At 31.6% G+C, this 15010-nt stretch overlaps 1 protein-coding gene across 6 annotated transcripts in view; it reads left to right on the top strand.

Moving 5' to 3' along the window:
* The window catches only part of PLCZ1 (phospholipase C zeta 1), a 105406-nt gene extending 91697 nt beyond the window's left edge, over positions 1 to 13709 (top strand). For 4 of the 6 annotated variants that reach the window (XM_031938377.1, XM_031938374.1, XM_031938378.1 and 1 more), the window contains one exon: positions 440 to 576. In XM_031938377.1, coding sequence (XP_031794237.1) covers positions 440 to 525 — 86 coding nt within the window. In that variant the 3' untranslated portion in view covers positions 526 to 576. Of the gene's footprint in view, positions 1 to 439; positions 577 to 12443; positions 12822 to 13211 lie in introns of those variants that run through there. The other 2 variants (XM_031938376.1, XM_031938375.1) reach the window with 2 other exon arrangements.
* Positions 13710 to 15010: the final 1301 nt, after the last annotated feature.

Below are 15010 nucleotides of genomic sequence, written 5' to 3'. Positions count from 1 at the left end.
ATGGTGCCTCTTGACAATGTTATGTTCACTTGATTGAAGTTGATAAAAGTCCAGTGGCTTTAATAGAAGAAAGGAGGTAGTGGTAGAATCAGTTTCCTTTCCCCAGGAGTAGAGCACAGAGAACATATGGCATTTTTACAGTAGCTTCAAAAGGAATTTCGCCAACCACCATTTTTGAAAGCCTTCTCCAATAATTAGGCCACATCACTTGACTCCCACATTCAACCCTTATTGTGCTGGTTCTTAATCATGAATGGATATCAGTTATTATGCTAAACACAAGAATAGAAACTGATTGTTTTATTTTGGAAATTTAAAACAGGTGTTTTGTGTTATTAATTTTTTTTTGCATAGCAAAAAATCATTGTTTTTCTGTAGTAGTACTATAGCAACCTTTAATTATTTTCATTATTCTAACCAATTATAGTTTCATTTACAGGGTATCGGACTATTCCTCTGTTTTCTAAAACAGGTGACAATCTTGACCCTGCTTCATTATTTGTTTATGTGTGGTACCATGAATAGCATTTACAGTGTTCTACTTGCTGTGCGTCTCAATAAAGCAACCAAAATGAATGTCCATATCCTTTTTATTGATATGTAAGTAATTTCTCCATATTTTGATCAACTCAGAAGCAGTAGTCACTAAGCTGGCCCATGAATCAGGAAGATAAAAGTTCACACTTCCTCTCTGACATCGACTCTCTATGACAGTAGACAGTTTATTCAGCTTTTCAACTCTATGTGTAACTTCTTTAAGTCTAGAGTTCAATTGACAGAGGAATTTTCCTTATCAGAGTTCCCATCATTAGTGGAATAATAAATCTGGACTTAAAAAGAAAGAAAAGAAAAAGGAAATGAAATGGTTTTGAAATATTTAGTAGTATAAATGAAGTAAGGAATCTGAAAACTTTTGACTTTTTATATAGTATATTTAGTTGTTAAAAATTACATTGTCATATTTTTTGTGCCCTATTTCCTAAAAGTTAATTAGCCACTACATTCTCAGACATAAATATAAAGCAGCAAATTTGATTCTTTAATTCAGATTACATTTTATGAAAGTCTGTTAAATTGTTTAAATATATATAGTTTACTTGTATATGATATTTATGTATACTTCTGATCTTGATGAATTAATCATTTTATAAATTTTTAAATTTGCAGTGCATGTACATATTTTTACATTTCATTTTTAAATATGTTCCACTTCATATTCTGACCTTCCTGGCTTCAACAAGATTATGCCTTTCAGAATGTCATATGCCTCATATACCAGACTGTTGAAACTTAATAAATATCCTGCATCTGTGTGAAGGGTGACAATAATAACCTTTTTACATGAGGAGAACCATCAGCTATTGCCCAGCAAAACACAAAATGAAGTACCAAGCATTGATAGTATGTTAAATATTTGTATTTTAAGACTAAATATTGTCAATCTACTATTAATCCAGTTTCTTGAATTTAGAGTAGAATCTTCTGAGATGGTCAAATCAGTTAGGTGATTCAGTGGATAGAACATTGAATGTGGAATTACGGAGCTCAAATATGACCTCAGACATTTACTAGTTATACGTCCCTAGGTAAGCCACTTAACCTATATCTGTCTCAGTTTCTTTATAATAGCATTTACCTTCTAGAGTTAGCATAATATTTGGCAGATGGTAGGTGCTTATTAATGCTTCTTAAAAACAATTTTTTAAAGTCTATCAACTCATTAATTTTCATTCTTGGGGATACTGGGAGGAATAAACTGGTATTATCAATATTATATTTCATTGCTCCTAGGTTCTCCTAGTTCAATCTCTTATTGCTTAAATGTTAGACTACTTGCTTGTCTATTTTATTGAATGTGTGGCTGATTTATCTTTAAATTTCCCAGGTTGTTCAACTATCAGATAACTCATTTCACTTGAGGTTTATCTGAAAAGCCTCTCAGAGAACTACAAACCCATCATAGCATAATCTTGTGTTCTTTGAAGATGAAAGGGCAAATAACCGGTTTCTATTCATGGCAGTAGTTTATGGAACCAGAAAGAATAAAAGAAGAAAGCTTCGGTATAGGGATTAGAACTATGATTTCATTGATAGAGAGAATCTTGGAATGAGGGTACTTTCTTTACTGATGCAAGTGAGCTCTTTTACTGCAATATAGTTTAAAGAGTGGGCTTTACAATTGAGATACTCCATGATCAGGAGAAATGAGATAGATGGATTTTTCTCTCTTACTTTGCTTTAAACATATTTATTGTCTACAAGTTTTTTTTCACTTTCTCACTGACCTTCAAGAAAATATATTAATCACTATTTGATTCTGCATGTGCTACTGCATTTTTGGAGAATAGTTTTGAGAATAATCCATAATTTTCAAGTTGTTTATCTCTTTTACTTTCAATTTTTTATTTCTTTCTTTTTTGGTATATTATTATGTATCTTTCATGCCTTTCTTTTACATGGGAAATCCTTAAAGGGGACTTAACTTCCTAGAGAATATTGAGGATTATTTTAGCCACCTTTCAGATATTATAGGGAAAATTTGCTATGTATTTCTGTGAGTATGTCCTGCAACTTGAGACATGATTTTGGTTTATGAGAGTATTAGTGATGGACATATAGAAATGGTGTAGGAAGTTTCTGCCATAAGGTGCTTTCAGAAAAATATGGTGGTGAGTGACTTCTTCCAAATCAATTAATCAAATAATCATCATGAATTTATTAAGTGCTTATTATTTACCAGGAACTGTGCTAAATGTTGAAGATTCAGCAAAATGTAGACAAAAACAATCCCTGCCCTCAAGGATCTTATATTCTAATGAAGGAGACAACTTGTATGTAAGTAGATAATATTAAATATATACAAAATAGATGAAACTATGAAACAAATCCATAAGACTATTAAAAAAAAGAACTTAAAAATGATAAAATATTGGATCTATACACCATTTATGGTACAGCTATTTTTAACTTCAGTGTCATAATATTTTCATATCCTACTGGGTTGGTGGGAACCAGGAATATCACCTACAAGACCACTCTATGGAACTGAAGTTAGATTTACTTAAAAGAAATTTTAAAACAAAACTGAAGAACAATGGAAAAAGTATCATACCAAAAGTTCAAAAGAAAGCAGGTAACATGATGAAATAAAGGTTAAAAAGGAAAAAACGAAAAAATAAATTGGACAAAGTGTTCTCAAACTGAAGTCTTTCATATCATTAATATTAGTGATAGAACTATTACCTCAAAGGAGGTAAGCTTTTCTTCAGAACAAGAAAGTGGTAAGTTGGGATAAGATTGAAAATTAATGGTTCCATTGTTTTATAGTGATGTATAAAATACTAGTAAGGCAGGTTGGCAGTTTTCTCTTTCAGATAATCCTGATCCTGTCTTAACAGAAATAATCATATATTATATAAAAGGGAGGCCACCAGAAAGCCCTTCAAATTACCTGTTTATATACTTGTTAAAAAGCATTCATAATATTTACTGCTCAGTCTATAAACATTTAAAAGGAATCATGTCCTTTACCTGAGAAGCAAGATTGGTATGCCCTTAAATTTCAGATGTGAAAATATCAACTCATTTTTTGGGTGACTACTGAATAAGTCACCTGAAAACAGAATAACATCTATTTTACCTTTTAAAAAATTATTGTAATACTTAAATCTGTACTCATGGCTTGGCCATGTATTACAAATACATAAAATACTTCAATAAAAAGAACACATGTCCACAGGAAAAAATGTTTTACATTTACTCTTCTAACATACTACTGGCAAAAAGATATAAAATGATGTCATTCACAGTTACGAGTAACATTACTGAGGTTGTGCCTAACAATCCATTATCACTGCTCTGAATAGAATGGAATATAGTTTCAAAAAGAAGGAGTTATACCAAACCAAGAAAGGTTGATATCAAGTTACGTGACTCCAGTGAAAAATACATTAATCATCAATTTCATCTTGTAGAAGCATTCTCCAATATTATCAAAATGTCATTTAAAAGTTAACTATAAATTTCTTAATCTGAAATAAAGAAGAGACTAAAAGGTTGAAGTTTGAACTTGGAAGTCAAATCTGAATAATGGATAGCAGTAACATTTTCAGAAACCTAGGTCATTGAGCATAAAAACAGAAGAAAATTGAGACCACATACTTTAATGATAAAATAGCATCCTGAAGTCAAAATTTAATGGGAAAAAACTGTTAGAGCAATTAATACTTATACAATGCCATGAATACTTTTGATAGAGTAAAACAGATAACAATGCTTTTAAAAATGTTTAAACAAAACCTTGCACAAGTTTAAGAAATTATGGAACAACAATAATGGCTGATAGCCACTAGATTTATTGAATGTAACTCAAAAAGAGTTTTTCTCCAGACAGACACTATGAAATAGTGAAGAATCAAAAGTCAAATGCAAAGAAACTTCAGATAAGATATATATATATATATGTATGTATATATATATATGAGACAAACTGAGTCATATAGATCTCACAAGTGCATATGATGGTGATTCATGATCATGTTATTGCCACCATAAACTTCAGAAAATATATCCAGTAATGAGTCTTACTGATCACTGTAAATTATGCAGTTAATAGAAACTGTGAAGTATATAATTGCAGGCTATAAAATGTTAGCATTTATAGAATACCTTCAAAGACTCAATCAAATAGCTACCATCATATAACAGGAACTCATTATCTTTATAAACTAAATGAGCAACAAATCCGTGTATGACAATTGCAAACCGTGAAGAAATAGAGGAAATAAAAATATGTGTACATGGAGGGTATGGAACCATATCAATGAAACAAGATCTATAATATGTAGTAAAAGAAATTTTATGTTAATTTTTTATTTTTAATGGATATTTTTGTTTTATATCACTCTTGTTTTATTTTTTATTATTAAAACTTTTTATTTTTGAAAACACGTGTGGGCAATTCTTCAACATTAGCCCTTGCAAAACTTTGTGTTCCAATTCCCCCCCTTTCCCTTTCCTCATGTCCTCCCCTAGATGTCAAGTAGTCCAAAACATGTTAAAATGGTAGAAACATATGTTAAATCCAATATATGCATACATACTTATACAATTATCATGCCACAGAAGAAAAATCCAATCAAACCAGTTTTTTTTTTTTTTTTTTAAGAAGCAAAATAGAAGCTTGCATTTGCAAGCAAACAACAACAAAAAGAGTGAAAATGCTTTGTTATGAATCACACTCAGTTCCCATCGTCCTCTCTGGTTGCAGATGGCTTTCTTTATCATTGAACAATTGGAACTGGTTTGAATCAGATCATTGTTGAAGAGAGCCACTTCCACCAGAATTGATCGTCATATAGTTTTCTTGTTGCCATGTATAATGATCTCCTGGTTCTGCTCATTTCACTTAGCATCAGTTCATGTAAGTCTCTCTAAGCCTCTCTGTATTCATCCTGCTCGTCATTTCTTACAGAACAACATTCCATAACATTCATATACCACAATTTATTCAGCCATTCTCCAATTGATGGGCATCCATTCAGTTTCCAGTTTCTTACCACTACAAAGAGGGCTGCCACAAACGTTTTTGTACATGTGGGTCCCTTTCCCTTCTTTAAAATCTCTTTGGGATATAATCCCAGTAGCAATATTGCTGGATCAAAGGGTATGCACAGTTTGATAACTTTTTGGGTATAGTTCCAGATTGTTCTCCAGAATGGCTGGATTCATTCACAATTCCACCAGCAATGCATCAGTGTTCTAGTCTTCTCCATCCCATCCAACATGTGTCGTTATCTTTTCCTGTCATTTTAGCCAAACTGAGAGGTATTGCCCTCATTTTAAATATTTCTCTCCTCTTTTCATTATGCATCAATTAACTTCTTCCAATAAAGATAAAAAGATAAAATATTAAAAAAAAACATCATTAACATATACATTAACTGAGTCGACAGTTGATTTTTAGAGACAAGCTTAGTCATTATATCCATATTGCATTATTTCATTTGTTATTTCTCTTTATATAGACATTATATAAATTTGTTTCCTGTTCTTTCAACCCATATTAGTTCCATATAGCCTCTTTTGTTTTTGTTTTTTTTGAATTTTCATGTTTGTCATTATTTATGGCATAACAATATTCCATTGCATTCATATACCATAATTTGTTTATCATGTTCTCAATTGATGGATTTTTTTGCTTCAAAAGAAAATGCTGCCATGAATAAGTTGGCATATATCTTTAATATCCTCAGGGTATATGTCTAGTAATGGGATCTCTAGGTCAAATTGCATAGATATTTTAGTCACTTTCTTTACAAGATACCAAATTGCTTTCCAGAAGAGTTGGAACATTCCAACTTCACCAGTCAATGCCTGTTTTATCATTGTTCATTCAAAATTGATTATTCCTAAAATTTTGTCCTCTTTGATTTTAGGAGGGAATGAAATAAAATTCGAGTTTACTTCTTTTAATATTAGTGATTGTGTTTATTAATAGTTTGAAATTCTTTATCGAGAATTGTTATTTTCTTTTACTACTTAATGACTTGCTTAGCTGTTTATTAGTTTTAAAATCTTGGAAAACAACCTTTAGATGAATATTTTATATAACTTGTTTTCCAATTGATTGTTTTTCTTCTAGTACTAATTGCATTAATTTTGTTATTTTTCTACATGATACTTATTAAAATTTGCAATCCAATTTACAAAAATTATTTATTTTTCCATAAATTATTACTTAATACATGATTAATATTTGTAAAGGTGATATTGATATTTGTAAAGGTGAAAATAAGTATACTCTTTAAAAAGTCCCATTTAATAGTTGCAAATTTATTAATTTTTCTCAATATTTTAATTCAGATCTGTAATTGCCTTAGTCTTTACAGAACTTATGTTTTCTAATTTTGCTCTCAATATTTTGATCTAATTTTAAAAAAATAATTCTGCATTTTTCTATTCTGTCTCTGCTATTCAGTTTCCTAAAAGATTGACTATTAATGCCTTCTACCTTCTATTCTAAACTATCATTTCTTTTGCTTACCCTTTCAAATTACTTTAAGAGTTATAATTTCTCTCCTAAAATGTTTTCTTTGAAAAGCAAAATACATAGGTAGATAGAATTTTGGACTTGAATCAGGAAGAGCTGAATTGAAAAACTCATTCTTGATATTTAATAACTATATGGGTATGGGCAATTTACCTAATTTCTTAACTCTAGGTAATATCCTCAGACTATGAATTATGGACAGATTATAATCTGTGACAGTGGAAGAGGTTAAAATATGTATTAAATGATGCTTTTATGGTGCTTAAAGGGAATATTTTTAGCCATTCTCTTTTAGATTATTTGGAATTTTGATCCTTTTAAGATCATGGCCTTACATGATGCAGCTATATAAAAGCTATTTGAAATATTTCTTTGAAAACATTGCACAAGTTTCTTTTTTTTTTGATAAATTTTTATTCATTTTTAAATTTAGATATAAATTGTTATGTATATGGTAGCGCATAGAAGGATTCAATATAAAACAATAATTTTCCAATTTAAAAAAACCTATATGATAAATGCTATACATTGTTTTCAAAGCTACCCAAGCTTTTCTTTGCTTTCTTGCAGGTTTTCTTTTGTTCTATGCTGTGCACTTTTTACTTTATTGTTTCCTCTTCTTCTCCCCCATCATCCTAAAGAAGGCTACAATTAAATGTGGATACATATACATAACATATATATATGTGTACATAATAGATCTATAAACATATGCATATATACACTTATACACTCATACACATACATGTAAAACTTTACCATGGATATTTCACTTGTCTTCTCTTTCTCTGAAGGTACACCATAGTATCTTCCTTCATAAATTCAAGTCTTTCCATACTTTTCTAAATGAACAAACTTATCATTTCCTATACCATAGCAATATTCCAATTCAATCATATCCTGTCTGAGAGTTTTTCTATGAATGTTTCCCCCTTATTTTCTGCTTTCTTTCTATTTTTGCCTACATTGATTTTATTTATACAAGAAAAATTAATTCAAAATAATCAAAAATTATCCACTTTATCTTTCAAAAATGCTCTCACCTTATAATACAGTTTTCCAAATTAAATCCTTCTTAACCTAATCCCTCTATTCCAATCTGGGTTATTGTCTAACAGTATTTCCTATATAAGATATAACTATTGATAAATGTCTAAAGGAATTTCAGAGTCTAGGTAATACTTCTTTTAAAACCTTGGGTAATATTTATTTTGTTCTTTTAAAACCTTCTTTCTTTTCATTATGAACTTTACAAATAACAATAAACATGAATATAAAGGATCAGAAATCATTGACATTTTTCATACTTTAATTCTTCAATTAAACTTCTCAAAACTCTGGGGATTCTTCTGAATCTCCTCTTTCCATCTGTTCCACCCCAGTTTTTGGAGGTTTACTTATAGTTTCCATTATTTTTTCTTCTGGAGATTATTCCTCCAATCTTGCCCACCATAATATGTCGTCTTCCTTACATGAGTGGATCTTTTATGTTTATTCATTTCTTTAGTCTTAATGTTGTTTTATTTTCTGTTCACTTTTTCTGGTAAGGGTTTATTTCCTTTTCTCTATTTGTCATTCTTTTACTTTACTTGGCAAAAATCTTACTGTTTAAGATGATGATGGGGAGCTAGGCTAGCCAATATTCATCCATTTAGCCAGAACACTGCCATAGTAATTCAACCATTTCTTTAAAAGCCATGCTCAGACCTTACTTATATTAAGAATTTACTAGTCTATAATTTTAAACTTCTTCTATTTCCACAGATTACAATCTGTCCATAATTTATAGATTTAGAGAATTGCCACAGGGTCAGAGAGGTTAAGTAATTTACTTATACTCATACAGCTATTAAGCTTCAGAAGCTGAATTTCAACCCAGCTCTTCCTGACTTCAAGTTTAATATTCTATTTCCTATGCACATTGCCTCTCTAAGGAATGAATTAAGTAGAGAAATTATAGCTCTTAAAGATGAATTTGAAAATATAAGCAAAAGAAATGATAGTCTAGAATGAAAAATGGGAAATAAATCAAGTCCCAGAAAAGAATGCTACCTTTATGTTTAAGATCAGCAATTTTCCAATGTACACTATCATCCAGCATCCTTCTTTATTGTTCATAATGAATTGCAGTTTAAAGTATTCATGGATATACATATGCACAAATAACCTATTTTTAGGATCTATGTATTAAAAAAAACCCCTATTTTTAGGATCTATGGTAGGACAGTAGTTAGAGTTCTGGGTTTGGAGTCAGGAACATTTGTTTTTGTGGATTCAATTCTGGCCTCAGATACTTGCTAGTTGTGTGACATGAGAAAAATGACTTAATAAACCCCTTTGCCTCAGTTTCTTCATCTGTAAAATGAGTTAGAGAAGGAAATGACATACTACTTTTTGACAAGAAAACCCCAAATGGGGTCAAAGAGAGTTGAATATAACTGAATTGACTGAACAATAAATAGAAAACCAAATTAATTAAGTTGGGGATATTTATTTATTGCTTTATTTTGTTTTTCCCTTGGTCTCCAACTACATAAATTCTATACTAAAATCATTTTTAGCAGCACATGCTACCAAAAGAATTAGAGACAAAAGAATTAACTCTGAGATTTGATATGCATCATTTTGAGAAGATAGGTTGTAAGCTATCATCTTAAAATAATCAGAACACTTCTACTAAGCAGAATATGCAAATCATTGCAGCAAAAAAAAAAAAAGAGTACTAGTGTTCTGTACAGCATTTTCTCTCTTACTGTAAAAAATGGTATTTTTATCACATAATTATTCAGGTACTTCTAAGAGAGGGGGACATTCAGTTTAAATATGTTAGCTGCTTCGTACATATTCTCCAGTGATAAAAATGCATTTATAGTTAAGTGATTTTAGGACAAAGATGCAAGAATATGTCATAGAAATAAGGGCAGTGTGTGTGTGTGTGTGTGTGTGTGTGTGTGTGTGTGTGTAAAGATACAAGAAGGTTCTGTCCATCACTCCACACCCCCAATAGCTAAAATAGAGCACCAGAATTCCAAAGTTAAGAAGGTTCTGCTGCTGAGAGATACTCATAATAAATTTAGGTCGAGTGGGTGTAGAACAGTGACCTTATCCTTTTTTTGTCCTGGAAAACCAGAGAGGGTCTTGGGAATTTCTAATCCTGTCAGAAAGTTTTTGGTACAAAGTTATTTTGATCTAAACCTCAGATATAGGGTTAAAAGCAAAAGACTTATTTCTGATCTGAGGCCATTCTATCTGGCTTTTATAAATGTTCTGGCTATGTCTAAAGAGTTATCAGCCAGCCCTTCTCAGATAGATACTTTTTAGTCATTGGGCTGAGGTGGCAAAGGCACTGATACTCTGTAACAGATATGATAAGTCCAGAGGAGTTTCTTGATTGTAAGAGAACAGGTAAATTTAGGAGAGAAAGAAAGGCAGAGAGAAAGCAGAGGCATGATATCCATTGGGGAGCAGCAGCAGAAAGCACTACTAGCCTATGAGATCAATACAAGATATGAGGGGTTCTGAAATGGCAGATGCATGAATTGTGCCCAGATACATGTTCCCATCATGATGGCACCCTCCCATCCCAAACATGATTATAGAATTGGAGAATTGGAAGGGATCTCACCAGATATTTGGAACAACCAGTACATGAAAGAAGTATCCACTATACATCCAAATGGCCATCTGTCCTTTGAATAGAGAGATCCAACAAGCACTGATTCTTCATACAACCCAGAGGATAAATGTGGTTGTTAGCAAGGTCCCCTCCCCCCAATTTTAACCTTATTTTTCTATTTTTTGGCAAAAGGCAACTAATGCTTTTTGTTCTGCCTTCTGGGGCCAAAGAGAACAAGTTTAATCCTTTTACAAAACAACCTTCCATATATTTGACAGCAGTTGACATCCTGTCTCTCTCTTAAGACTTCTTCAATCTAAATATTCATAGTTGCTTCAACTAATCTTCACATGAAATGGACTGAAGATATTTCCCAATATTGTCTACTTTCATCTGAATGTCCTTTATTTCCCAATGTCCTTCTCAAATTAAAAACTTAAAAATACTTAAATACTTAAAACTGAACACAATCCTCCAGTAGAATATCGATGAGAACAGAGTATACTGGAAATCTCACCCCTTTATTCCTGTAAGATGTATCTTTCTTAACACAGTCTGAAATATTAGTTGTTTTTTTTTAATTTGGCTACTATATCACACTGCTAACTTATATTGAGCTTACAATCCACCAAGACCTCTAAATGTTTTTCAGACAAAATGTTGCCTAGTCATGTTTCTAAAATGTTTTACTCATGAAATAGATTTTTTCTTTTATGACTGCATTTATCGTTATTGAATTCCATCTAATTAGCTTCATGTTAGTGCTCTTTTTGAATCTTGATTCTGTCATCCAATGTATAATTATCCCTTTCAGCCTAATGCCACCTGCAACATTGGTGAATATGCTACCTAATCTTTTTCAGGGAGTAGTCAGTGATTAAAAAATGCTCATATAAACACACAATGCCAATTTGGCTACTAGAAAATAGATGTAATCTTCCTGGTTTTTACCCATTGTTAAAAAAAATAATCATGGTGAATCATCAAGAAATCAAAGAACAGTAGTGGTAGATATAGTAGAATATGATCAAAAAAGAGGGGAAAACTTGGCCTGTTATTTCCTCAAGCAGCAGTATAGTCTGCAGCAGTACCAATTTTTTGAGTGTATGTGTGTGTATGTGAATCCTTTTAAATAAAGTGTTGTGAATAGCCTGGATAATTTATTATACCACTTATAATATTCTTTAAAATTATTAAGTACTAAAGGCATTATTTAAGAATTTTTAATATAAAGTCCTCGGAGCACCCTTTGAACTCTCAATGTGTTTGCAAACCATTAAATGGGAATCACTGGCGTGAGAATAAAAGGTTAGATTTGTAGTCAGAATGACATGGGCTCAGACTCACTTCAGATATCCTAGCTATACCAAGACTAATTGTCTCAACATAAGCCAGATAATTAATCTTTTAGAGCCATTATTTCCCCTTCTGCAAAATCAAGATAATACTTGTAGTGTTTACCTTACAAAATAATAAAGCTTAAATGAAATAAAGTATGCAAATAACATTGAAAACTTTAAAGTTTTTACTTATTACTGTTTGTTATTATTATTAAAGTAATAATGGATATAATTTGTATATATTTGTAATTTTAGATCTATTTAAGCATAGCTATGGTCAGAAAAATAATTGTAAATGTATATTTTTGTGCATTATCTCTTTAATTATGACAGTATAATATGCCTGGTTTGCAAAGCGAAGAAAAGGTTAAATGTCTATAGATGTATACATTTATTTAAAAAAATCCAAACCAACTTCTTTATTTTATTTCTCAAGATCATCAGGAAAATGTTTACAGACTTTGGGACAAATTATGTTCTACCATAGAGGAAGAAAGAAAATCATCAACTTGTGTTAAGTACCCAAGTTAATGTCAAACTGAATACAACCAGGTATCAATTGATAAAAATACAGTAGGCAGCTTTCTTTGAACAGAGCAAAGAAAAGAAAAAGAGAAGTAGAAAACTAAGTTTGCTAAGCAAACCTATGAATGATGATGAACTTTGTCTTGATAATATATGACAAAATCACTACAAGATTTTCAGCAGGAGGTGGAGATGATTGAAGTACCAAGAAATAAATATCATTTTGACTTTGCCACTAAAAATCAACACAAGGGAAATGATCTTAGTGCGTGGGTGGTTGGGAAAGGGGGGGGAGGGAAGTGGTGGTGGTGGGAAGGAGTATGGGATAAGAGGAAAAATGGAGTAAAAATCAACTTCAATGAAAATTCAATTTAACTTTAAAGAAGAGCAACATTTTAAAAGATCAGCATATATATAGAATAGTCCATTCTGCTTTAGTTGATGTATTTTTTGAGTACACTATCACTGTATAATTAAAAAGGACACAAAGCATAATACTTATGTTATATTTATATATTTACATAATTATATATGTGTGATATACATATACATAGGCTCATGTTTGTCCTTCATATTTAAAGAGGATCAATGATATCATGGGGGATATTTTGACTCATACATGATTGGATTTAAGTGAGGCAGAAGTGAACAAAATTACCAGCCAAATTTTCTCTTGCAGAGTAAAACTGAAGCCCAGTGGTAGGACAAACCAAGATGACATGCCATGGCTCAGAATGCAGTAGATCTGAACAAGCTCTAAGTACTCCACGGTACCTGCTTCAGGCACTTTCATGGCCCTTGCAAGAAATTGTTCTCATCTGTCTATTCCACTAGGGAAAGTTTTCACACACTTGGGGTGGATATCTCCCTAACTTAGTGAAGATCTGAGACCTGTTATTCTCAATCTGATTTATCCTGTCTGTTTTTTTGGGGAGTGGTGCTGCTGTGCATGCTACAACTTCTTGGAGCCACAGGTGAAAAGTGAGTGAATTAGGCACAAAAGGTGCATGAAGAGCCCTGCAAAGGATTGGCAAGCCCTCACACCAGAGGTGCTATTCCTACTGAACACCCCATTCATCCCAGCTATTATGCAGGTATATTCTATGTAAATATAGATACAAAGAACTTAAAAATACAGTAAGACTTTTGTAATATCCTCAATATGTATAGATAAATTTATTATCTATCTTTTTAAAAAGTCATTAAAATATATTATATACCAGGCACTGTGCAGACAAAATCCCTTGTTCTGTTTATTTTTTTCATCAAAGGGCAAATGGAGAAGGAAGCAGAGAAAGCCTATGGCTAAGATAGTCCTCCCAAAATAAAGAAAATCAGGTCACTGAGACATTTTAAATATATAGAAAAGAATCAAAGGAAAATCAGAAAGAATTAGACAAAAAGGATAGCTTTGAAAGTTACAAAAAAGCATACAGTTCCTAGCAGAAATCTAGTTTCATGTTCACTCATTTTTTGTTCTATTTCTAAATAGAAATGGAGTTTGTTGAGTCAGAGTTTAAAAAATATAATTTAACAAAATCTACAAAATAGGAAATTATGTTCTAATTAGAAGAAACAACATACATAGTGGAGATGATAGGGGTGGTGACCAGTAATACATGTTTTCTTCTAGGAAGTCATAGGAATGGTGAATGGAATCATAAGGAAATTGACATATTTTTTAATAGAAGCAAAAAGTACTATTATTTTGATTACAATTCCAAGATTAGAAAGTGGAAAATAAGTAGAGGGTGTTATATATATCATGTCTTGGTATAGTGATGATAGTAAAATATGATTGACTAGGGCTGAGCTTCTAATCCTATTATCAAATGTCCCTTGGTTCTCTCTGCTCTCATCCCTTCATCTAAGAGCTTGCTTCATATTTCTTTCTTTTCTGTTTTCTCTTTTTTGGAGGCAGTCTGGTTAAATGACTTCACATAGATAATAAGTATGTGAGAACCAGTTTGAAGTAAGGGTTTTCTATGCCAGTTGCATAATATTTCAATGAAAAATATTAAAGTTATTATTCCAGAGCTCTCTTTTCTCACTTTCTCATCTCAAAGCACTCAAGCCCCTTGTCCCCTCCTCCATCCCTCCTTCATACGAAAAGATGGTTCTTCCTCTTGCAAAGACAAACCCTTCTACATGATGTGATCCTATTCCATCCATCTTCTCCAACAAGTCTTCTCTTTATCATCCTCTTTTTCACTAATTTTCAATCTCTCTTTATCTACTGGCTGCTTACCTGCTGCTTATAACATCTTTGTGTTTTCTTCATTCTTAAGAAATCCTCACTTAATCTTTTCATTGGTTTCTGCTTTGTTTCCTTTCATTATCTTAACTCTCTACAATATGGCATCTGAATTACTCACACACTTGAAACTAATCTTTTTGAAATTATTAATAATTTCTTGATTGCCAAATCTAATAGACTTGTTAATCTCCATTCTTCTTGATCTTTCTGCAGTCTTTGAC

The sequence above is a fragment of the Sarcophilus harrisii genome, chromosome 5, assembly GCF_902635505.1.
Source record: "Sarcophilus harrisii chromosome 5, mSarHar1.11, whole genome shotgun sequence".
In the NCBI taxonomy this organism is placed as follows: domain Eukaryota; kingdom Metazoa; phylum Chordata; class Mammalia; order Dasyuromorphia; family Dasyuridae; genus Sarcophilus; species Sarcophilus harrisii.
Note: the sequence above shows the minus strand (reverse complement) of the source record. Positions and strands in the feature narration are given on the sequence as shown.